At 36.9% G+C, this 26,196-nt stretch overlaps 1 protein-coding gene across 2 annotated transcripts; it reads right to left on the bottom strand.

The window, feature by feature from the left end:
* Window positions 1-856: 856 nt before the first annotated feature.
* LOC121856987 lies at window positions 857-26,056 on the bottom strand. 2 transcript variants are annotated; one of them, XM_042352786.1, is made up of 8 exons: window positions 25,879-26,056; window positions 23,039-23,184; window positions 18,646-18,762; window positions 17,957-18,069; window positions 15,392-15,540; window positions 5,159-5,284; window positions 3,660-3,801; window positions 857-2,323 (listed from the first exon to the last, which is right to left on the bottom strand). In XM_042352786.1, the coding sequence occupies exons 1-8, from the start codon at window positions 25,955-25,957 to the stop codon at window positions 2,056-2,058; spliced, it is 1,140 nt and encodes a 379-aa protein (XP_042208720.1). In that variant the 5' UTR covers window positions 25,958-26,056; the 3' UTR covers window positions 857-2,055. The 2 variants fall into 2 exon arrangements, with proteins under 2 accessions (XP_042208720.1, XP_042208718.1); XM_042352784.1 differs by having other exon boundaries at window positions 5,159-5,293.
* Window positions 26,057-26,196: the final 140 nt, after the last annotated feature.

The following is a 26,196-nucleotide window of genomic DNA, read 5'->3' on the forward strand; positions in this document are numbered from 1 at the left end:
TAAGGCTTAACTTCTATCTCATAGACAAAGTAAACAAAAACACAAGAACTGCATGGTAAGTGTCCTCTCAGTTTAGCAAAACAGTACCCAATCTACAAACCCCACTTTACGTTACCTCTTTTAATTATGCATACATCTTATATATAAATAATATCAATTAAATATCAGTATAAAAGCCAAATTAGAAAACACAGACTCTGATATTATGATAGATTACTTCCTTGAAAAATTAAAAGTTTAATATGTTGTACTCTTTTTGGCACTACTTTTTCAATCATGAATATTACTGAACAACACAAAGATAAATATAATCACTTATTCAATGTAGGAGAATAAGTCCTGCATCAATATGATGACAGTTGAAAGGACAATCAACTTCTCCCTTTAACTACAACAATGTTTTCTCTTCTCATTGTACTGGGTGGTCCAAATGTCTTGTTATCCCCCCTTTTTCTTTGACATTATAGGCTTAGATATTGTTTGTGGGGAATGTGGACAGTAATATATTCTTCATTGTTTCAGATGACCGACACAAGCTCCTATGGTGTGGGAGAATGGAATTACACTTTGCATTACCCTGTATCTATGTTAAGGTCCTCTCCATGTGATGTGACAAGATTTTTTAGACCACCCTGTACTGTATATGAAATGTTGTCTTTACAAAATCCATATGTTTAAATGTTCAATATCCCCCCCCTCCCACCACACACAAATCTATTTATACATACTGCATATATATATATATATATATATATATATATATATATATATATATATATATATATATATATATATATATATATATATATATATATATATATATATATATATATATATATATATATATATACAGGGGTATATATATTACTGTAGTACACCCTATCTCAGTACAGTACAGCCTGAGACAAAATCTTCCATTTGTTCTTTCTGTTCACCTACATACTGCACACCCATTCATATCTTTTACGCTGGAAGCTTTAATTAATAACATAATCCCTCTATATAAATTCTACCTACTGCTTATAAAATCTTATAACCTTTATCAGGCAGCGAAGGATTCCCTAGTCAGCCCCCCACTTATGTGCAAAAATTGAACCCAAGGAACATGAAACTTCTAAAGATGATGGCCACTATCCCTACAGTTAAATTTCATTGATGATACTGCCATTTAAGGGTTAAGCATCACTCTGCAATGGTAATTATCTTTCTTGGGTATCCAGGGAAGGAACTGTGATAAAGCATTTGTGACATTTAATAAACAAACATAATGCTACTTAACCTTAAAAATAACTTATGATTGTTAATTTAGGTGCTGTTGGTTCATGCTGTCTGCTGTCATAAATGTTTTAAAGACAGCCTCTTCAGATAAAGAACACTTATAGTGTAAACATCTTAGTGGATATCCTGATCCCAAAGTATTACTGTAGATACATAATTTCTTAAAACATTCCATCCCAAATTGTCCATAATTATTAGTGTAAACCACTATCATTTCACTATTAACCAAAAGGAAATGTCAGTAATTACAATTTGAATAAAAACTTATTGAATACCAGTATCAAAATACAGAGTGAGTTGTCTCTTCACATAAAACTATGATATAAAGTCATTTATTTACTTGTCAGTGATGTGTATGTCTTTTCAATAAGTAATCAAATTTTCTTTTAAAACATCATTATTGCATTCTTCTTAACCCTTAAGCCCCGGGTTAGGGTGCTGCTGGCAGTACCCCCCATGCGGGGATAAATCGAGAAATAAATCAACATTTCCAAAATTAATTAAAAAAAATAAATAAGAAATAAATAAAATAAAAAAATAAAGAATAAAATGGCGGGAAAATAGGCGGACGTTCTGGAACGTCACCCAGGGCCTAAGGGTTAATGACTTTTATATAAAATGGAAGTTGGAAAAAATTATACTTACCTCAGTTTTGAATTTGAATACCCAAACAATTAATTATGGACTTGCATCAACTTTGATAACTTGAGCTTTCCCACTACAGGTATAGAAATTTATGAGCTCTTTAGAAAAGCTTTAAAACAAATTTTAGCAATTTTAACTATAGGGTGGTGCACAGGGTTGTGTATCTTTTTGTTCACCAGTATGGGCAGTTTCAGTTTGCAAATCCTTGGGTGGACCTTCTGGGTAGAGCATGTGGTAACTGGGGGGGATCTCTCCCACCTCAGAGTGTGTAGGAGCATTGTTCTTCCAGCTCTGGCTTGCATCAGACATGACAACTGCCTCATATGGTGGAAGTGTATGTTGCCGCTGGAGTGCAGGTACAGAGGTAATTGGTGATAATCCAGTTTGCGGTACAGAGGTTCTGAAATAAAAAGTCATCTTTTATACACGCTAAAAAGACAAGCATAAAACTTGACAACAAAATCCCCACCTTTAATTTGCAGAGAGAAGGAAACTGAATGTAGCAGGTAATACAGGTAAATACTGTACATGCCTCAGGCTGTGCAGATTATGTCGAAGATTAACTTGTCCTAGGCAGTGACATTTCAGATTTACTTGTTGAGGAAATTTGCTTACCCAGATTTGATTTTAACTGGAAAACTTTAAAAAAAAAAAAAAAAAAAATATTCATATACAGTATAGTCTCGATTTATGAGGATTTCCTTTACGCGTTTGGTCATATATGTTGTATCAACTCAGAGATCACTTGTGTCGATATAAATGGTATCAGTGGCAGTAACCCTTGACATATGTTGTCATAACCCTGTCACCTCACCTCACATCTGCTGGGTGTGTAGGAGGGAAGAGGCAACACATGCAATCCCATGTCCTATTCTAACTACCACTCCCCCAGCCTCCTACAATCTGGTGTCAGTGGCAGTAACAATGGTCATGTGAGGTCATTACTCCTGTCGCCTCTACAACCTCCCAGCTTTGTGGTTCCTTTGAAATGTTGACAACTTGACACCAACTGACCAGAGGTGGGTTGGCGGCTTAGTGTAGAGATAACTACCCACACCTGAGATAGGTCACTAATTCTGGTACTTTGAAGACAAGCAGCCCCTTGACGAACCTCCTCAGTTAAGCATGTATGGTGAGGTGGAGTCACAACACCTGACAATTATCTGTCTCGATATTTTCCTCTTAAAATATTAAATTGTTCGATGGCCAAATGCCGGGTACATGGACATAAAAAATTACTTGCCCAGCCTCAAATCCAGGCACTGCTAATCTGTACAGCCTGACATGTATCTTTAATTTATTTATCACACATAAATGGCTGTAATTAGTGAAACTACAAACCTAAGTATTTTATACTTATTGCAAACATTCTCATCACACAACTTCAATTATTTGGAAACAAGGAATAAAACAACTCATAATACAGGACATTTGTGACAAAGGAATCATAAAATTACAAAGCAGTGTTTGTGACGTGTTCATCTGCATAACAGATTTTGTCATTCTTGAAAATTATTCTATCTCTTGCAGTAGTAAGAAATGAATACAAACTTGATAATCTGGATACAAAATGAACTCAATCAACAAGTAAGCTGGAAATCTTTCTAAAAAAAGAGACAGTCCAAGACCAGGCTTTCAATGAGTATAATGAATATTCTATAATTACCAAGAAAATTCTATATGTTGTACAAACTTAATAAATAAGGCGCTTAACTAAAAACTTGTACTAGCCTTACCCTGAAGGTGAGGAATTCCGAGACCTGACTTTCATGATGATTGTGAAGATGCAGCAGACAACGAGGCCCGCACCAACAATGCCTGCCAACGTAGTGATGATGGTTGTTGTTGTGGAGAATATGGGATAAGGCACTGGTTTATCTGTGAATAATAATCCCAGGGAAGAAGATTTATATCAAAGCATCTTTAAAATGATATACAAGTACTGTACAACATTTGTAGTTTAACATGACGTATAAAAGAACACTTCCAGGAAAATAATTCTTCATGTCCCTAGACTCCCCACTTCAATATTTGGTTCTACATCAACTGCCATTCACCTCGCTTGCACAGCATACTGACTCATTAAACTTTGCTGTTCATTTATGAACTATCAATTGCATCCCTTAAAATAATAGGTGCAAAGTGAGCATCAGGGTGTGGTCACACCAGTGTACAATGAAAGACAAAAGTCGTGTCGTGAAATTTGGTGAAAACATATGCCGAGGGGTTAAAACTTTTGGTGCTCTGCCTTGTGGTAGGGCTCTCATAATGCTTCACCAGTTATATTTAATCTTCGTATAAAACCGCGACACGACTTTTGTCTTTGATTGTACATTTTGCCCAAAACATGAAATTGACAAGAAGAAATGAAGCACAGGGTTCCGACCCTGTTAGTGCAACCACACTAACAGGGTCAGAACTTGACTGACTGATTGATTTGGTAAAATATCTGATGTCGCAGCCTGTGGCTATGAAAATGAAACTCGTAACATAAAACTATGATATAAATAAAATTAAATCCTATTAATATTAAATATAAAAATTAATATAATATAAATTCCTGCATTTATTTAAAAATCATAAGCAATTATGTACAGTCAGCCAAAGATGCACCGACCCCACCCCGAGTCTCGTGCCCTCAATTTTACCTGGCAATACTTGGTAAAGGAAGGCTGTATGTAAAGGTGATTGTGATAGGTGGACCTGTTTTTGGCTGTATCACTGTCAGGATAATTATTAAACAAACCAAAGGTAGAATTTTTACAATAATAAACTATTTCCAAATGTTTGTATATTTGTTTAAATAATGAAGAAAATTTTATGTGAAAATCTTGTGGCAGCTGTGGTTGTAGTTGAATTGCCAATTCATTAATAAAATTTTCTTCATTATTTAAGCAAATACTGTACTATACAAAATTTGGAATCTTCTCATGACCACAAATAACAATGACTAGTTTATTATATATATATATATATATATATATATATATATATATATATATATATATATATATATATATATATATATATATATATATATATATATATATATATATATATATATATATATATATATTTATATATACTGTATATATATACAGAAAAAGACGACATGACATCCATTCAGGAAAAAGACATGCACTTACAAAAAAATATCCATCCCAAAAATGAGGACAATAAAATTATTCATATACTGTATACACAAAAGCAAAACAGAATACAGTAATGTACACACCTGTACACTGTACTTCATCTCCCCCACCAGATGGAAATGCACAGTTGTAATGTTGGTCACACACATATTCTGGGTCGATACAGTAGTTCTTATTGCCGGTGCACATGTACTTCCCTTGGCAAACCTCTGTAAACACTGAATGTCAACCACAGACTGTGTATTAGACAGATGAATAACTACAGTCATAAGAAAGAACATAAAAAGATTAGGGCAGAAGAGGCAGTCATTATGAGCAAAGGTATTGTATTTGTAGGCAGATCAAATGGGCCCAGTACTGTTTGTCTCCAACTTAACTTGACCAAAGGGACTGGCTCTCAATCACAAAGGTCAGATTAAGTTGAGAGTCACTAGGAACGGGCTCTATTAGGACCAGTGCCCATTTGACCTCTCCTTTTATTTGATTTGAAAACTATGTTTTGACAATGATATAGCTGAGGCCTAAGAAGAATGATTCATCTCCATTACCATATTAAAAAAAAGACACCCGATAAAAATTCTGTACAAAATAATAATACAGCGATGTTCCCATTCGCCGGAACAATTGGTGCAGAGCTCTTTCGGGGACGAGAGATTTCCGAGTAACAAGACAACTCTCTCAGACCTGGAAAACTCCCACATCCCAGAATTTTTCCAGGTACGGTACAGTACTGGGACAAGTTTCCGTGAGTCTAAACTATGCATCTCGCACAGACAGATAACATCATACATCCCTGGAATGTGTCTGGGTGCTGGGGAAAATTTTACGAGAGTCTAAGTGAGTCTAAATTACTCATCTCATTGCCTCATCTCCAGAGTATAAACACTCTCGCTTTACAGTTAGACCGCGGGTACAACCAAAAATATTTACAGCTAACAAAAGTGTATAGGTAAACTTTCATTCACAACATTTGTTTTAATAGTGTTAGAGAGATGAATTTGGTACAATAATGATCATGAATAAATTCTCTACAAAATATTTTGACATGATTATAATGATGGGGACTCCATTCTCTTATTTAAAAAAAAAAATGTTGATACTGGTGTCAACAAAATCAGTTCTAATTAAGTTAGTCATAATTTTTTTACCAAAATACTGTAATCTAGAAAATTTTATCCAAAATTTTGGTTAAAGAATATATTAAAAAAAAAAATCTATATGATACAGGCATGTGACGTGTGAATGGAATTGTGAGTCACAGCCAAGACAGTAGAATTTTCCACTCTGCACTGGGGAAAGTTTTCTCAGCGAGTCTAAACTATGCATCTCACATGGACACATACAAGAGCTGTATTTATTTATGTAAACATCTCTGTACACGTACAGTATATTGTAAATAAATAAAATGTATACTACTGCTGTAATGTATGTACAGCTAGACCCCAACTTACGACTGCTTCGACTAAGACCGCCGCAGTTGTGACCATTTTTTTTTTCTTCAAATGACACATGCATTTTCTATACCGAAACGTTTCCAGTTAATGTAGTCTCCATGTATAATTAGAAAATTATGGGGGCCCCATGTGCATTCAGCTGACTACATTAAAGGTAAGTGCTCAGTCTCACTGTATCCATTCCTCATTATTTATTACTTTCACTGTACTACTGTATCCATTCCTCATTAGTTATTACTTTTACTGTACTGTATTTCACTGTAGATTTTTTATTTAATTATTTTTTTTTTTATCTACAGTATGTCGGACTTACGACCATTCGGAATTACGACCTGGATTTGGGTCCCTAACCCCGTCGTAAGTCGGGGTCTTGCTGTATATACTGTACTCACCAGTAGATGCTGCTGTCTTGAGCCTACAGTAGGGATACACTCTGCAGAATGTGATACTGTACGTAACTGTAATCACTTTTTACATCCTAACACTTGGGATGGATGTGGGATAGGGGATTAGGTGGTCTCGTGTTACTGACATGACCTGATGCAATGTCAGGTCACCCATTGTCGTGGTGGGGAACTAGTGGATCTCATGACCTGAATTTGTTTTGAATACAGTGAGTTCTGCTATAACTCGTGTTTTGATAACGCGAATTTGATCGAACGCGATTTATGAATTCGGAACAACATTTGTATAACGCGAACTCGTTTGCTCTAACGCGATTCCACTCGAACGGTTGTTGTGACTTCAGTTCACGTTCGACATCACATGTTCAATTGAGTTATGTGTTTTGTTTGTGAACAATTGCAGAAATAATGTATGTAATATTTATGTATACAGTATACCTATATATTATAAGTAAATTGTAAAATTTTACATAAAAGAGAAAATCAAATTACATAGCGTTTTACACCCGCGCTCTCTTTACATCATACACAGTGTTTACAGTTTACGTTCGACATCACATATTCAATTGATTTATGTGTTTTGTTTGTGAAGAATTGCAGAAATAATTTATGTAATATTTATGTATACAGTAAACCACTCACAAGGTCCTACAGTACCACTAATTATTTTATACTGAAACTTACGTTTGGGAAGCTGGATTAAAATGAAGATTACCGGTATATTAAAATAATAAAAATGTATTATAAACCAGTCTAACATACCGTAATAAACACAGCTGCTATTATCATCCCCCCCCACCCCCATTTGCCAGTGACAAGAAAGGGAAAGTGACCTTGACTGTGACCGCCTGTGGCTATTTTTAGCCGTCCTTGTGTTCGGAGGTGGTCAGTAATGCATATCTGTATATTTACTGATCAATATATTTATCTCCTATAAATAATTCATTTAAAATTTATTTTTTTGCAAAGAATATTCAGTAAATGACTGCATTAATTCTTGAAACTACCTACAGTGGTAAATTTAGGATATAAATAATGAACAGAAGTCACGTCATGGATTCGGAGTTTGGTCCTTAACGATCACCATAAATGTAGCCTCCCTTTGTCGCGAAACACGTATATAAATTAAAGAAAATACTTGCAGTATATTTAATATATTACAGTATATTATATATAAATAAATAAACAAATAAATTCAAATTCCCTTATCATCCTGTGTCATATACAGAAATACTTGAGTCCCTGAGCGAGTACACAAAAAGAAAACGGACATCCTGGAGTGGATAGAGAACGGACATCTCTACTGGGGGACTCAAACGTTTCTCATGTTTTGTGGGCGCTCTAGCATAATATGAATAATATGTAAATTACAATTTACTTATACAGGTATATATATATATGTAAATTGTAAAAATTTAAATAAAAGAAAAACTAAATACGTAGCGTTTAAAGTGTACTGTACAGTATGTACAGTGCTGTGGCTTGGCGCGGGGTTATGCAGTGTTTACAGTTCACGTTTGACATCACATGTTCAATTGATTTATGTGTTTTGTTTGTGAACAATTGCAGAAATAATTTATGTAATATTTATGTATACAGTATACCTGTACAGTATATGTAAAATGTAAAATTTTAACTAAGAGAGAAAAACAAAATACGTAGCGTTTTAGACCTGCGCTCTCTTTACTCCACACGTTCACTTTGCTAGACGTGAGAAATTTTTAAGCGTCCTCAGTGCTTTCTGATTTACTGTTTCCCCAATTTTGTGACTATGGAAAAGAAGAATATCTCCGGGAAGCATTCTGGTGATCGCATTTCTGGTGGTGATCGTAAAAGAAAGGCTATAACACTTGAAGGCAAGCTTGATGTTGTCAAGCGTTTTGAAAATAAGGAAAGAACATGTGATATTGTGCGTGCAACGGGAATAAAGGAGTCTACTTTGCGCACCATTAGAGCCAATGCAGCAAAGATTAAAGCAAGCTGTGTTGCTGGAAAAACCAAGAGAGCTAGCAAAAGTGTAAGATCACGGCCAAAGGAACTTGAGGAGATGGAATGGCTTCTAAGTGTTTGGATAGAAGATCAAACGAAAAAGCGATCTGGGACCAGCTTCCTCACCATTAAAGAGAAAGCCTTGTCAATATATGAGGACCTAAAGAAAAAAGCTGAAAATCCTGATGATGTGGTTGCCTTTAGTGCAAACATTAGACGTCTTTTTTAAGTCAACCCCCAAGAAGCAGACTGAAGACACTGAACCACAGCCATCCACTTCTGGAATTAGACGTTTTTTTCTTCCCTCCCATGCATCCAAAACTGCACCTGATGATGATGATACTGATGATGACGATGACAATTGTCAAATCCTGTCTGCATGACTCCTCAACCTCAACATTAACCTTCTCCCCCATCAAGTTAAATTCATATTTTTTCAAGGTAAAGTGTAACATTTACTGTATGATTTCATTATTAGATATGAATGTAACATTTATTTTGACTGTGCTATCCTTTGTGTTAGGCTAACTACGAAATTTTTTTTCGATTTGGAGTAATCTGCACCTAACCCTATTTTCTCCATAAGCCCTGTTATTTCTATTACGCGATTTTCTATAACACGATATTTTACAAGAACACAATTATCGCGTTATAGCAGAACTACCTGTAAAGACGAAAGCTAAGGTGCTCCAGTGTTTCCCACTTAACGAATGACAGTACAATTTATGTAATTGTAATCACTTTTTACATCTTAACACTGCTTTAACACTATGGTTGATTGTGTCCTGGTACAGAAATGTACAGTACTGCACAACACAAATTGTACGTAAAAACAACAGCTTGCGAGGGAGCAATCTTCTAAAACGGCAGCAGAATATGAACTACCGGTAAGCAATCCAAGCAGCTAGGCCACCCACACCCCTGGCATATGAAGATGCATTGGAGCATGATGCAATCTCTCGGAACTCCCACACAATTTATTACCAGGCCCAGAACGGAGTGGTTTCGAGAGATTTTCTAGGATCCTTCTTGGATTTTTACCGAAAATGCGCCTGATTTTCATCCTCAGAAACTCATTAACAGACCCGGAATGGAGAGAGTTTTCCCGGAAAATTTCTGGCCCAATTTCTATTCTAACTACTGGAGAGTTCCAGGGATTGGGGATTCTGGCTAACGGGGAGATTACTGTAATAATTATAGGTGTTCAGATTTTTTTATAAACTGCAATGCCATTCAATATCTACAACTACTGATTCCTAAATTAGTTTGGTAAGCTTCTACCAGCTTATATGAATGGCTACGATTTAATATTTTTGCATAATATGAAGATTAACTCCCAGCTAATTTTCACCTGATGACTAAACACCCAAACATTATCTGGGGGTTAGGTTGGGTTAAGGTAGGTTAGATTAGGTTTAAATTATCTTGGGTTATGTTAGCAACAGGGTGGTTAATCATCAAGTGAAATAAGTTGGGTCTAATCTTCATATGATCCACAATTTTTTCTATAAGCAATGAAGCAGAAAGAAAGCAGTCTTTATAGCATATTTATTATACTGGATTTAAACTAGATCATAACAACACCAACAGTCATAAACAATTATATTTCTACTTACATTCTTCTGACACAATGGCATCCTCATCAAATATTGTTATGCAAACAAACTTTACAACTACATTTTTTTTAATAATAAATAATATTACATACAAACATGCATACATACATACATACATACATACATAAGCTTTAAAGTGCCACGAAAGACTATATGATACAGAAAACACACATTAGAACTGTAGAGGCTGGGTCTTCCTAGAGAACAGTACTGAAACCAATATTCAAGAGGGCAATAAGTCAATGAACACACAGGTCTACATAATCACAGTGATCATCATCATCTTTGGCATTATTTTCAAAAGCATAATCAGGCTACTTAGAAACACTGTATTCATCCATCTCTATAGCACTCGCTGGTAGCCTAGTCCGATAGGTGCTTGGAACTGTAGCTAATGATGTCTGTACAAGGTAGTGAATACTGTACAGAAAATGCACTATTTTCTGGAAATTATATTGTACTCAAAACATGAGCAACTTAAAAATAACTACAGTATACAGTAGTCTCGGTTTACGCGGATTTCTTATACGCGGTTGGTCATTTACGTGGCACCTGTCCAGACGTGGCAATTATTAGTTAAGCGGTACATTCCAGCATTTACGCGGGAAGCGGCGCAGACAAGCTGAGCGCTAGGTCACTCTTACGTCACCGCTGACGTCGGATGACGTATCTGACTGTGATTGGGCCACACATCCTTACCACCCACGCATTCCCTCCGCCGCTAGCTGTGATTGGTCTATTTAATCTTGCTTGCCCAGTCAACAAAACCTTACCGAGTTCTTCACCCGCCACCCACCACAGCCAGCCCAAGTCAGTGATAGTGAGGATATGGACTTTGAGGGGTTTGACAAAGAGGCCCTGCTAGCCTCTGTGGTGGATAGTGATACAGGTGATACAAGTGATACAGGTGAGGGCCAATAATCTGCCCTCTGCCTCGGAACCAACCCCCCATCCCCGTGTGCCCAGCCATCTCTTCTACTAACGTAAGTGTTAAAAAACCTAATATTATTGATATTTCTCTTAAATATTAATTGTGTGTGCATGCCATCATAAAATTAAGATGTTATTTTTACTACAACGTACGTATTGTGTCAGAAAAAGGGTAGTCTGGGGGTCAACCCAGTCTCTATTTCAATTAATCCCATATGTTCTGTTATTTCGTTTAAGCGTTTCTCGTTTTACGCGGACCTCCATGGGTTTAATTGACCGAGTATACCGAGACTATACTGTATAATATTTTTATTGTCAGAAAAATTATTACCAGTGAATAGATTTGATTTAGTTGAGGTAAGGATAGGATAAGTTAGTCGCATTAGTTTTAACTCTATGCAGACAGTGATATCAACTTCTGATCATAACAGCTGGCCAGATTCACTAGTCAAATTTTGAGGATAGTCTCCATACTGCCTTATATCACCACTATCACTATGAGTCATCCTTGTCTCCTTAATCAAATATAAACAGCATCAATGTCTTCCTGTGTGAGGAGCATTGCACGAGCAGAAGATGTACGTCTTGACTCAGCCTCTGTTCACCCTATAGGCCTAAATTTTTTTTTTTACAGGGATTAGCTCACCCGGGCACAGGTCACTGACCCACATCGGGGCCTGGGGGCGAAAATATAATAATAATAATAATAATTCAGATAAGTAAAATTTATAAAAAATACCAATATACAAATAAAATAATAATGATAACGATAATAATAATAACACTGCAATAATAATAATAATAATAATAATAATAATAATAATAATAATAATAATAATAAACCATAAAAAAATATAAAAATAAAAAAAAGATCAAGATTGAGAAACAATATATGTATGTTGTGTTGTCAAGGGTAAGAGAAACAATTGAGACCCTGCAATTGTGTGTAAATGAGGCAGAAAGTCAGATCAGCAACCTGGGACTTGATCACAATTTTTGTGATGCCATATGGCAGCAGGGTCTACCATTAGACAACACATTATGCTTCCAATATTTTCCCAGGCAGAAGAATCTCCCTGTTTGGTAGCTGCCTACTACCTAGTACACTGCCTCAGAGCAGTTACCAAAAGCATCCACAAAGATGCTTGGAAAAAGAAGCATGGAATATATAGATTCAACCAGCATGAAATGTATTGCAACAGTTGCAGGCCATGTCCAGAATAGTAAGACTTTTAGTCCCACAACTGTTGCAGAATATGCCTGCCAAGGGTTAAGGTACAGCTAAATAAGGTAAAGCTGGGTTATGTTTAGTATTGTTACATTGTCTTAAAAAAGGAAAATTACTTCAAACCACAACTCTTTTGGTATCAGCAATACCTCTATGAACATCGCTTCTGCCATTAGTGGACAAGCAATAACAAATAACTTTAAGTAGCCGACATTCACTTTATGTAACACATGCACTTCTACACATGCTAAGCTTAGGTCAAGTCCATGATATGTAAGTGACACAAAAAATTGGGACTGTAGTTATTCATACCAAATCTTATATTTTTCTCTCAGAGTACTGCAAAGACAGAAAAATAGCACACAACGTAAATTTCAATGCAGTCAATTAATATTCATGTATTCAATTTGTTACTTTTTAGTATCAAGTTAAAATTATGAGTGTTTTTGAAACCACATGAAAGTTAATTTTTCATTAACTATGTCAGCTTCCTCTGATTTCTAAGTACTGAAATATAAGGAGGCCCTTCCCATTATACAGAATATTCTTGCCACTTTTACTAATGCTACATAGAATCTTCCTGTAAAATTTATCACTCTTCCCATCATTTCAGTGACAATCTTCAAATTTTCACCCCAAAGACCTAATAATGGTAATGATTCAACGTCTCAAGCTGTAGTAACACATCACTGGGCTGAGCTGGTGAGTACCGTAACAATGTGACAGGATGTGCGTGAGACATGAGAGCTTTTCCCAAGTAAGTATACTCACTTTATTCTGGGTGGGTACATTAAATGAGCCATCTACAATTATACAAGTATACACTGGGTTGTTTTCTACATACAGTGGTCCCTCGGTTAACGATCTCAATTCGTTCCAGAGGGTCGTTCGTTAAACGAAAATTTTGTTAATCGAAATCATTGTTTCAATGGGATATTGGGTAATTGGTTCCAGCTCACTATAAAGTATATACAAAGTAAAGCCAAAAATGCATAAAGTCAGAAACACTCCAAAAATTCCCCTAAATCGCCCTTAAATCACTATATATATCATACATATACACAAGAACTCTTAAATCACTACTGTAATGTGATACAGGTGATTAATTTTATCTCGTGCAAAATATATGATGTTTACAGGGGAGGGAGGGGAGGGAGGGAGGGAAGAAGGGGGGAGCAGGAGGTGAGGTGTATTTTGATTTACAGATAGTGAGTCTGGTGAAGTATAATTTGTTTATTTACTTGAGTTTTTGTTTTTAGCTCACAAAATTCATAGAAATGACCAGGGGAGAATATAATTTACATTGCGGGAATTCTTATAAGATGGTGATTAATTTGAATAGAAACAAGCTAAAATTTGCATTAGACATACAAATTTTTTATCTAATTTAAGAATTTTATTAGAGAGAGCAAAAATTTTATCTTTTGTGCAAAATATATGACCTTTATATTCAAATTATTCGCTGCCTTGCAACAATTCCAGCAATACAAATTATATTCTCCTAACGTTAGCCTGAGATATTATATATGATTAAAACTGTAAGCCTAATGCTTTCCCTCAAAGGTTTCTCAAGAAGGTGGGGGGGGGGGTAGGGAGGGAGGGAGGGAGGGGTGACAGTGACATGTTTGACAGTTGGCACCTGTGGTGTGAAGTATTTAATTATTAATTTTTGTCCTTTAGATTGAGTTTTTGTTTTTTGCTTATAAAATTTAATAGAAGTGACCGGGTTGAATTTAATTTACATTGCTGGAATTCTTATAAGATAGTGATTAATTTGAATGTAAACATGCCATAGTTTGCACTAGACAAAAATTTTAGTAATCATTTTGTACATTATTCTGATGACATGTACAGTTCAGCTTTGCCCTTAGGACAGTGTGTGCATGTAAACGAGTTGCAATAAATGAACAAAGTTACATATATGAGCCAAAAATAGATGAAAAACTTTATGTAGACAGAGCTTGGATGGCTAAATTTTAGAATGACCAATAATTTTAATACTGTATAAAAAAATGCACAAATATTAAAGAGCACAATTTTCTTGATATTTACTCCAATGGAAACGAATGTAAACATAGAAGAGATTACTGAATTGGCTTATTGGCTGAGTACCTCCTCAGCTTATCAGCTGATGTTCAAAACAAAACGTGATTTTCGTAAGGATTTCGTTAATAGAATTTTTTGTTGTTAACCAAATTGAAGATTCTTATGGAAGGTAATTTGTTAACCGAAATTTCGTTAACCGAGGCGTTCGTTAACCGATGGACCACTGTATATGATACTTAAACCCCTATAATGTTTCACATACCCAAAAAATTAAGAAAATACTTTCACTGATAATTATATTTTCCCCAAAGGTACAAAAATCTGTGACCTGAGAGACTATACAAATGAGTGGTCTTCACACACACACAAGAACTATGGAGCTCTATAACTTCTTAACTCCAAATAAAGGTGCTGATGAAGTGGGAAATGAAGCACTGTAACACCAGGAAGTAAAGAGGGCAAAATAACTGCCTCTACATTGCATTTAGTGACAGAAAACTCCCTAAATGAAAAGTGACTGTAAAAGTGTTAGGGATCTTTTATATCAATGTATGGTAAATTGTGCTATTAATGTCTTTAAAAACACATTTTAAAAGTTTCTTGATTAAGAAATACAAACTTGTCCAAATGGAGTATTCATTGAACTTACCATCATCTTTTGTATGCTTAAATGATGTGATGACAACGGTGAAGGAATTATTTACTGAGTACCTATTGCTCTGGCCCTGGTGAAACAATACCTCCAAGTTGTTGGCCACAGTAGACAATACATTTGCACTTGAACCAACTTCTGAAAAGCTGAAATGAAATTAGAGTTATGAAAGGTAAATGAACCTGGTTCTGAAGTCATATAGTAGAGACATTGTTGAGGGACCCATTCTAAAAAATTATTTAAATACAACCTTTGCACTTTTGTTGAACGGTATCTTAACTATCAATCATAAGTTCATAATCTAATCTGTGCAGCTGTATACTTTCAAAAAGCACGCACACACACACACACAGTAGTGAGAATAGTATATAATGTCAAACATCCAGATTCCCACCCAAAGTGCTGCTTGCCTCCCAGCACAAGGCCTCAGTGTTTGGTGCTCATGGGCAAGGTAGCCAATCACATTGACCCAATTGGGAGAGGCCATAGGTTGTATTCCATGTGGTGCTTTGTGATGGATTGAGAAGTCTGTAGGCTGTGTATGTAACACCCTTGTTCTGTTTAAACTTGAAAAAGAGTTTGGCTGGGATAAGAGAGAGAGGTGTGTGTGTGTGTGTGTGTGTGTGTGTGTGTGTGTGTGTGTGTGTGTGTGTGTGTGTGTGTGTGTGTGTGTGTGTGTGTGTGTGTGTGTGTGTGTGTGTGTGTGTGTGTGTGTGTGTGTGTGTGTGTGTGTGTGTGTGTGTGTGTGTGTGTGTGTGTGTGTGTGTGTGTGTGTGTGTGTGTGTGTGTGTGTGTGTGTGTGTGTGTGTGTGTGTGTGTGTGTGTGTGTGTGTGTGTGTGTGTGTGTGTGTGTGTGTGTGTGTGTGTGTGTGTGTGTGTGTGTGTGTGTGTGTGTGTGTGTGTGTGTGTGTGTGTGTGTGTGTGTGTGTGTGTGTGTGTGTGTGTGTGTGTGTGTGTGTGTGTGTGTGTGTGTGTGTGTGTGTGTGTGTGTGTGTGTGTGTGTGTGTGTGTGTGTGTGTGTGTGTGTGTGTGTGTGTGTGTGTGTGTGTGTGTGTGTGTGTGTGTGTGTGTGTGTGTGTGTGTGTGTGTGTGTGTGTGTGTGTGTGTGTGTGTGTGTGTGTGTGTGTGTGTGTGTGTGTGTGTGTGTGTGTGTGTGTGTGTGTGTGTGTGTGTGTGTGTGTGTGTGTGTGTGTGTGTGTGTGTGTGTGTGTGTGTGTGTGTGTGTGTGTGTGTGTGTGTGTGTGTGTGTGTGTGTGTGTGTGTGTGTGTGTGTGTGTGTGTGTGTGTGTGTGTGTGTGTGTGTGTGTGTGTGTGTGTGTGTGTGTGTGTGTGTGTGTGTGTGTGTGTGTGTGTGTGTGTGTGTGTGTGTGTGTGTGTGTGTGTGTGTGTGTGTGTGTGTGTGTGTGTGTGTGTGTGTGTGTGTGTGTGTGTGTGTGTGTGTGTGTGTGTGTGTGTGTGTGTGTGTGTGTGTGTGTGTGTGTGTGTGTGTGTGTGTGTGTGTGTGTGTGTGTGTGTGTGTGTGTGTGTGTGTGTGTGTGTGTGTGTGTGTGTGTGTGTGTGTGTGTGTGTGTGTGTGTGTGTGTGTGTGTGTGTGTGTGTGTGTGTGTGTGTGTGTGTGTGTGTGTGTGTGTGTGTGTGTGTGTGTGTGTGTGTGTGTGTGTGTGTGTGTGTGTGTGTGTGTGTGTGTGTGTGTGTGTGTGTGTGTGTGTGTGTGTGTGTGTGTGTGTGTGTGTGTGTGTGTGTGTGTGTGTGTGTGTGTGTGTGTGTGTGTGTGTGTGTGTGTGTGTGTGTGTGTGTGTGTGTGTGTGTGTGTGTGTGTGTGTGTGTGTGTGTGTGTGTGTGTGTGTGTGTGTGTGTGTGTGTGTGTGTGTGTGTGTGTGTGTGTGTGTGTGTGTGTGTGTGTGTGTGTGTGTGTGTGTGTGTGTGTGTGTGTGTGTACAGGTGTTCATGGGCTGGGTGTGGCTAAATATCCCACACGTGGATTGGGGGAGTGGATTTGGCTGCTGAATTCATTAAGTGGACTCTAAATCCCCAACCTTGTATGATAAGAGTACGGGTATATACAGTCTTAGTGTGAGGTCCAGATTACCATAGTTAGTTATCAGGCTTTGTAAGATTCAATGTAGTTGTCAGGTATAAGTTCAATTAAATAAATTAAGTTTAAGTTAGTAATCCCTTTAAAGATCGTATTAATTCTTCGATTAAATAATGAGAAAGTTCTAATTACAAAAGGTGACCAAGTGTATGAGAATAGACTAAAGAGTAGGAGTATACTGTTCAAGAATACTGAACAATGTACAGTACTGTATATATATTTCTATATCATACGAACAATGTGCAGACTCTTCACCTTTATTTACATTATCCAATTCCTCATAATTTAGGGACAGGGTAGCCATCTTTCTCTTGCCGTCTATCTCCTTATTGCATGGCTCTGTCTTGTCCTGCCATTATGTATACAGTCTCCCTCTACTTCCTCTATATTACCTTCAAAGCTAAACCTTCAATCCGTCAGAGTCAATACATAGCCATTTCTCCAAAAAGAAAAAAGCTCACACTTACTGCTGATTTTGTTTACGTGTCCCACACAACTCTTGCGTTGTCTTGCTCTTGATACGCTCCCCAGAAAAAATACTTAAAAGCTTCGACACAATATGTGTCCCAGATGTGCTGAGCTACAGGAGAAAAGTTTGGAATATTTATATATTGCTATACAGTATATGAAGATGGGTCACATAAGCCTTTGGCCCATCAGGTACAGTGTAGATACAACAAAATAAATATTAAGCTTTGGAATACAAGAAAACAATGTGGCTAACACTGCTCTTGGCAGTCTACATGTCCTCGACAAATCTAACAGGAGAATTGATGGGGTGCTCTGGGCCCAAAGACAGTGACTTTCAGGACAGGAATTCTGTATCCATTTGCCTGCTGCATCCCTTAATATATGTAGATTTGTAAATACCCAGTACTACAGAATCACAGGATTCCACTTGTTGTAGGTATGAATTATAATTTTAACTAAACCAGACAGAAAACTTTAAACATGTGTCTAACAGCAGCTAAGATGTAACTTCAGGAGCTGAAGGAAATATGAACATCCAGTATATATGTCTCTATGATATGGTATATTTCAGTGTCAACAACAGTGAATCATTCATTATTCATCACTATGAATTACAAATTGAAATTGAAAAATGTGAACCTTGGAAAATCAGTGCCCCTAAAAGTTTCACTTCACTGGACCCTACCTTAATATAGTCCTTCTGACACACCCAGCCATGAGTTAGCTTGTCGTGTGTTCCCTGGATCTTCATATGTTCTATCACAGCTGCTAGGCCAAAATCGTCCGCTGTGTTTACATTAATCTGGAAAAAAGGCATCAAAACTTTATTTTATCCCTTTTCTGTTTATATTAAATGGATGGCTGCTTCCACATTCTGCTATTCCTAACCCACATGATGACATACCACACACTTTTTGCTGTCTCTTTAATGATACAGTATTAGTAAGAGTTTATCTTCAAGTTAAATCAATGCAACATCAAACGTTTATAGTATAATATTAAACTAATCTTATGGTAAAGTTACATCAATGAAGCACCATACAGTATACAATCTGATGACTCAACTAAGCACAGTACTGTACTCTATACAGGCAGGTATGACAACCTAGAAAAATAAAGACTGAAGCAAACTGGGAAACAAAATATGGTTCATGGTTGTGGTGGTAATTCTGATACCTGTTTGTTGAGGATATATTTCCATAAGAAAAATGTCTGACAGACATGGTTAAGTGTCAACATTACTACTTTGTCCTTATCTTATTTATTCTGTTAATTTCAGTTACTTTTTTGTTCAAGAACAGTAAACTCAGATGCAATTATTTCATGGGTAGTTGTATTGCATACTAGTGAGTGTCTAACAAGAAGGATTTAAATAAAACACATCCCCTGTCTTTGATTATCAGAGTGAACTACTCAAAGTTAGCACATACATGTACAGTACCATCTTTGCATATCAGAAAGAATAATCTTTAAGTGACAACACTGCACAGAGAACAACATGAAAGTCCAATTATTTATATTTTTGTAAAGTACCATTTGGAAAAGTACACCTACAGGTACAGTCAAAGAAATAAATATCTTCCCAACTTTTGGTAAATACATTGCGGGAAAGTTCAGCCATCTGACGCACACATCTGTGTACCTCATAAACAGTTGGCAGGCCTGTGGAACCTTAGAAAGGGGTAGCCAGTTACACCATTGATTCACATAATTACTTTCTCTGAAGACCATTCATCATTGGGCACATGTGTCAGAACTGTATTCCACAACTAGAATAGTACTGCTAAGTTCACTAGTATTTTGAAACATCAGTTCGTTGAACAACTCAAAACTTGGATATACTCTGTACAGTAGACAGGTGTAGTCATGGTCAGGCTCTTGGCATAATCTGCCATGTTTCAATATTTATTGGCCAAAGCTGGAAAGATACAGTACTGTACTGTGCTTGTTTCTTAGACTGTACTTTCCGAATGTGAAAGTTCACGAGTCAGCCAACAAGCGATGGCGTCTTTCTTTTGATGTACAGTTGCTCAAAAAGTATCTGAAAAATACTGTTCATGATAATATGACCCATCAGGCGTATGTTTTGGGAAATGGTTGAGGACCAGGCGTAAAGGTGGTAGACCTGCGTGCCACAATGGTTGAGGACCAGACGTAAAGGTGGTAGACCTGCGTGCCACAATGGTTGAGGACCAGGTGTAAAGGTGGTAGATCAGCGTGCCACAATGGTTGAGGACCAGGCGTAAAGGTGGTAGACCTGCGTGCCACAATGGTTGAGGACCAGGTGTAAAGGTGGTAGACCTGCGTGCCACAATGGTTGAGGACCAGGCGTAAAGGTGGTAGACCTGCGTGCCACAATGGTTGAGGACCAGGCGTAAGGTGGTAGACCTCGTGCCACAATGGTTGAGACCTGGGTGGTAGACCTCGTGGGTTGAGGACCAGGCGCCACAATGGTTGAGACCAGGCGTAAAGGTGGTAGACCTGCGTGCCACAATGGTTGAGACCAACCAGGCCAGGCGTAAGGTGGTAGGGCGTGCCACAATGGTTGAGGACCAGGCAGGCGTGCCACTGCGTGCCACAATGGTTGAGGACCAGGCATAAAGGTGGTAGACCTGCGTGCCACAATGGTTGAGGACCAGGTGTAAAGGTGGTAGACCTGCGTGCCACAATGGTTGAGGACCAGGCGTAAAGGTGGTAGACCTGCGTGCCACAATGGTTGAGGACCAGGCATAAAGGTGGTAGACCTGCGTGCCACAATGGTTGAGGACCAGGCATAAAGGTGGTAGACCTGCGTGCCACAATGGTTGAGGACCAGGCGTAAAGGTGGTAGACCTGCGTGCCACAATGGTTGAGGACCAGGCATGAAGGTGGTAGACCTGCGTGCCACAATGGTTGCCATGTAATTTATAAGACGTTTCTGCCGTTTGTCATTAACATGTTTCATATGAATATAATTAATATGGCTATATTAACAGGGAATGGCAGTCTAAAAAGATATTATCCATGTTAGACACATACAGTAAACAATATGTGCGTGGTAATGCTTAAATGTTCCACTGCGCAACAACAACTAAATGCATGTGTTGACTGTATCCATATGTAGCATTTGGTATGTATACATGTAGTATTAGATAACACGTTATGTTATATTAATAGGTAAGGTAAACAGTAATGGCATCTCACGTTTATTGACTTGGTGTAACCACCTCCCGCGTCCAGAACACATTGTTTGGGTTCACAGCAACATGGCAACGCTACCCTGTTGTCGATACTGCATTTCACATAGGGCATCAAACACGCTATGTATAGTGATTATACTGCTTTCATACAGGTATGACTATAATGCAATGCTTACAGTTTACATTTTGATGGATACTTGTAATTATAAAGATAAACTACCCTGGTTATAAGCAGTTGCGAAACCTACGACTACTCACACTTATCAACCCTACCGAGGCAACAGTGCCCAGACAACAGGGGTTGTATTGTGCGTTTTGACATCCATCAGACCCCACTTTTCAGATATTTTTTGAGCGACTGTACTGTAGTTGGCATCAATCAAACTGGCGATATGTTCACTAGTCTAAATCAAACTCTAAAAATAATGATGAAAAGGTCTGAGGTTCTCCATAAAGCAGGTTACCATCCAAGAAATGTTACATGAACATAATTGCAAAGCCACTACCATCACCAATTCTTTTTATTCATTATGGAATCTATCAAAAAACAGATTAGAATTGCAGTAATAACACAAATGTACTGTACTGTACTATGTTGTCCCTACAGCATCTACTCCTGGTCTCCTCCACTCAACTAATAATGCACTTTGATTGTTGCATCTTTTTTAGTACAGTACATATGAGGCGCCCCGCATCGTATGGATTTTTCGCGCCAAAATTTGAAACCGAGAAAACTGCATTTAAAGCCTTTCCAACTTCAAACATGCAGTTATTTGAGATACAGTCTTCATTTTTTATGCATTTTGAAGCTAAAGACTGTACTTGCAGATGGTGGGTAGTGCATCATGAAATAATGTACTGGGTTGTTGCAATGTTGACTTGAAGCAACAAAACTCCCACCCGCTTATGGCTTTTTTTACTTTAATCAATATCAGAGTGTAGATCCCACTCACTGGAGAGGCCGTGGCGTAGATAACAGACGCTCATTGTCATTGGCCAAGATGGGGGAGGAGGCTGTAGGCTGGCAGCTGTGATTGGCCGCCTACTCCTCTCACTCACTCACTGACAGGATGAGAGCACCTTACGACATGAAAGCCAAGCCCATAATTTCCTGTCTGCCACAAATTGATGTTCTACCCTATTTTCAAAGGGCTTTCAACCTTATTTACAGTGTGCTCGGGAGATCTTATCAACTACCATCATATAGAGCTTGGCTGAAAATAGTGCTTTCCAACAAAAAACGGGTTTCGCCCGGATGGTCTGGAAGCACTTTACGATGCGGGACGCCTCATATTACAGTAGCACTAGGAGCTTAAGCTAATGTCTTCCAGTAAAATTTAGGCAAAAGCTATTATTTTCTTGTATGCAGCTGCACTATAGAGCACTGACTTTAATCCTTTATAAATTAGGACTTTGTTTGTTTAATTAATATTATTACTTTCTTCACCTGTCATCATCACTTTTCCATATCATCCAGAGGTTTATACAGATTAGAGTGGAAGACGAGTAAGATAATACCTAGACAGAAACACAGTACAGCACTGTATAGCAAGTGAACTGGCTAATGATGGGAAACACATCTTTTGACAATTCCAGCTTGTGTGGTGAACTTCCTTATTTCTGTTATTTTGGACATCTTTTCTTTATTATGATAACTTTTCAGAATAAAAGAATTCTGAGGTCATGTAAGCAATAAAATTAATCTTTACAATTCCATGAATTAGAATCTAATGTCAAAATTGACATCAGATGAGACTTTAAAGTGAAAATATCCAGAGGAATGATATTTAGAACATGAAGCCTAGAAAGAGAAAAAGTGTCACATCAACCTTTACAGGTATTTCATGTTGCCATACAGGATGTTAAAATCATTATTCATGGGAAATCCTATGGACAAACCTTGCATTTGTGGATTTTGTGACTAGATGGAGTACCGTTACTGTCTATTAAGTACCCAACCTTTAGTATAGCTGCCTTCCAAGGTTTAATGAATATGGAAGCCTCCTCTTTATCATGTTTGCACAGACCCATGGATTCAAGGTGATCTGTGGATACAAAATATAAATTAAAAACACTTTTAATTTATATATAAAATTATCAAGGAATAACTTGAGGAAAAAAATTGCTTCAATAATGATCAAATTACATGCACTGTACAGTACAGTTCAGTACAGTACAGTATTGTATATCATGCCATCACAGAGACTGTTCCAAATTTTCTATGATTGTATAATGTTCATTTTCAAAAATGGCATCTATCTGGGACAAGAAATATTTGAAAATCACAGGATCAATATAATCAGTTAACTTACTCAACCTAATTTGTATACAGTACTACAATATTTTTTTTGTACTTCTGTATATAAGATTATGTATGCATAAAAATGAGTAAAAATAAAATGAAGAAAATTACATACTGTACAATATATCTAACCAAAATTTTTAGTTAAAAAATACCCATAGCAAAAAATTTCCCATGATGTAAAACAGTTGCAAAAGAAAATAAATCTATATGTAAATCTTCATCTATATTAGGTGTAAGAAGATTTATAGTGAATGAAATTCTATTCTTCAAGTAGTGGCATTAAGTAAGAATGTAGGAGTGCAGTATACAAGCTCAGGCAGGATAAAGGAGCTTACTGGTAAGGTTAGCCTATAGCAAGTATATACTGTACCAGGTAGCTATTGTTCAAAGAAAATGACCCACGAAAATGCATGAATTTTAACCTAAAAAATATTACACTTACATAGTCCAACCCCTTACTTTTTATATAAAAATTTGATCATTAAAACTCAAGACTATACTCGAGTATACTGTACTGTATATGGTAGTTTTAACCACATATTTTCCCCTTATCTTCAAAGTTCAGCCCACTTTGATAGACACTACTGTCGCTGGTAGTGGTTCATATCTCCATAAATAAACATCAGCGACAAAAATAAAGGTCATACTGCATTCGTTTCAATCACCATGAGAAACACAAGAAAATTTTTTTTAGTTATTAATTTCACAATACTGTATGGTCACTAATGAAACTCTACCCAAAACATACTTAAAGGAACTGACTACAGTATATAGGTACGTAGTGTACTATGATGTACATTCGCAACAAAAAGTATCGGTGCATACTGTAGTGTGAACAATTTGAGACCAGTGACAATAGGTATTGGAAATGGCGAGTTGTTCCAGCCGTATGTTGGCAGCCCTGATTGTCAGCCATATGGCAACACCTAGTGAAGGGGGGGGGTTATGAGGATACACTTACCAACCTTCCCGACATAACACAGTGTATACGTATCGTTTCGTAACTCGTCGATCTCACCCTGCACCAATACTTTTTGGTGCGAGTGTACCTGTGCCAAAGAATTCTTGATACCTGTATATGATCACAGGTTTAAAAGCTATAGTGAAATAAAGGAGCTAGTGGATTTCTTAGAACAATCACAATGGTTAATATTTAGAAGTTGCTAAGCGAGGAACTCTATAATGATTCTTTCACAGGGAGAAATGTGTAGAGCATGAGAAATTAAAAGTATTATTAGACTTTTGGACAACACAGAAATCTTAGGAATTTTAATTTTACTATAGGTAGTTTTGACAATTGATTATATATATATATATATATATATATATATATATATATATATATATATATATATATATATATATATATATATATATATATATATATATATATTTCATTAGCCCAATAAAGCACGCGGACTTCTACATGCAGTCAACACCTCAACCCGCCAGGATTCAAACCCATTGGGCTAATGAAATATATATGGATCCTCGTGTTTCGAAGCCGGATTTGGTAAAACGTTAGTCTGACCACCTACATGATACGGGTAGTCCCCATTAGAGGTTCACAGCGCCATAAGCTCGTTGAACAGGCTTTGTGTGAAATATAACAAAGTCTAGGACTACTTTTGTATCCTGGTGGTCCAGCGGTAGCGTTCCCCGGTCACAGTCATGGGCTCGTGGGCCGTGGGTTCGAATCCTGGCGGGTTGAGGTGTTGATTGCATATATATATATATATATATATATATATATATATATATATATATATATATATATATATATATATATATATATATATATAACAATGAAAATCCGCCGTTTTTATAATTGTTTTCAATCAATTTCGTCCATAGGTTAATCATATATATATATATATATATATATATATATATATATATATATATATATATATATATATATATATATATATATATATATATATATATATATATATATATATATATATATATATATATATATATATATATATATATATATATATATATATATATATATATATATATATATATATATATGAGTGGGCTATTCCGTAAAAAAAATGGAAGTTTGGATGTCACATGATACTTGTGAGCCAATCGGTGAAGACTTGTTGGCAGTGCTCTAGAATTTTTATACACCGAGGAGGAGGAGGGGGGGGTACGAGAGGATAGGTGAAGTCTTTCTGGTTTCTCTGATTAGATTCGTTTCTTCAATTTCTTGCGTGTTTTCGCCCTACAGTATTCCTCTACTTTAAAGCCCTGCCCACTTTGTGCAACCAATATTTTTGGTAAGGGGGTGGGGGGGGGGGTCATATTTACACTATAAAATAAATTGTAAAAACTTATTTTCCATAGTAATTTCGGTGCATGGCAACTTCTTAATATTTACCCAAAAGTATCAACAAGTGGATACCATTACAAGGTGGTAACTTACAGGTCTCGTAGCCCCCTGCACACACCAAACTCTGAATATACAAACACAACACAAAGACACTATATAACACGGACTCCATCTTCACTAGTGTCTACAGCGCTTCTTCTCTTATTATGAGTCAGTTTCCTCAGGTTGCATGCCATGAAGTAACACTTTCCAGTAAACACATCCAAATGTCTTTACCTATAACGTCAACAAAAAAACAGAGATAAACAAGGATCTGAGTCTTTATCGTCCCTCATCACATCGGTTCACAATAACCTTAAGAGGTCTTTCTGAAGTCCGCAAACCATGTAAATCTGATAAAATTATTAAACA

This window comes from Homarus americanus, unplaced genomic scaffold (assembly GCF_018991925.1).
Source record: "Homarus americanus isolate GMGI-L3 unplaced genomic scaffold, GMGI_Hamer_2.0 scaffold44060, whole genome shotgun sequence".
NCBI classification, from domain to species: domain Eukaryota; kingdom Metazoa; phylum Arthropoda; class Malacostraca; order Decapoda; family Nephropidae; genus Homarus; species Homarus americanus.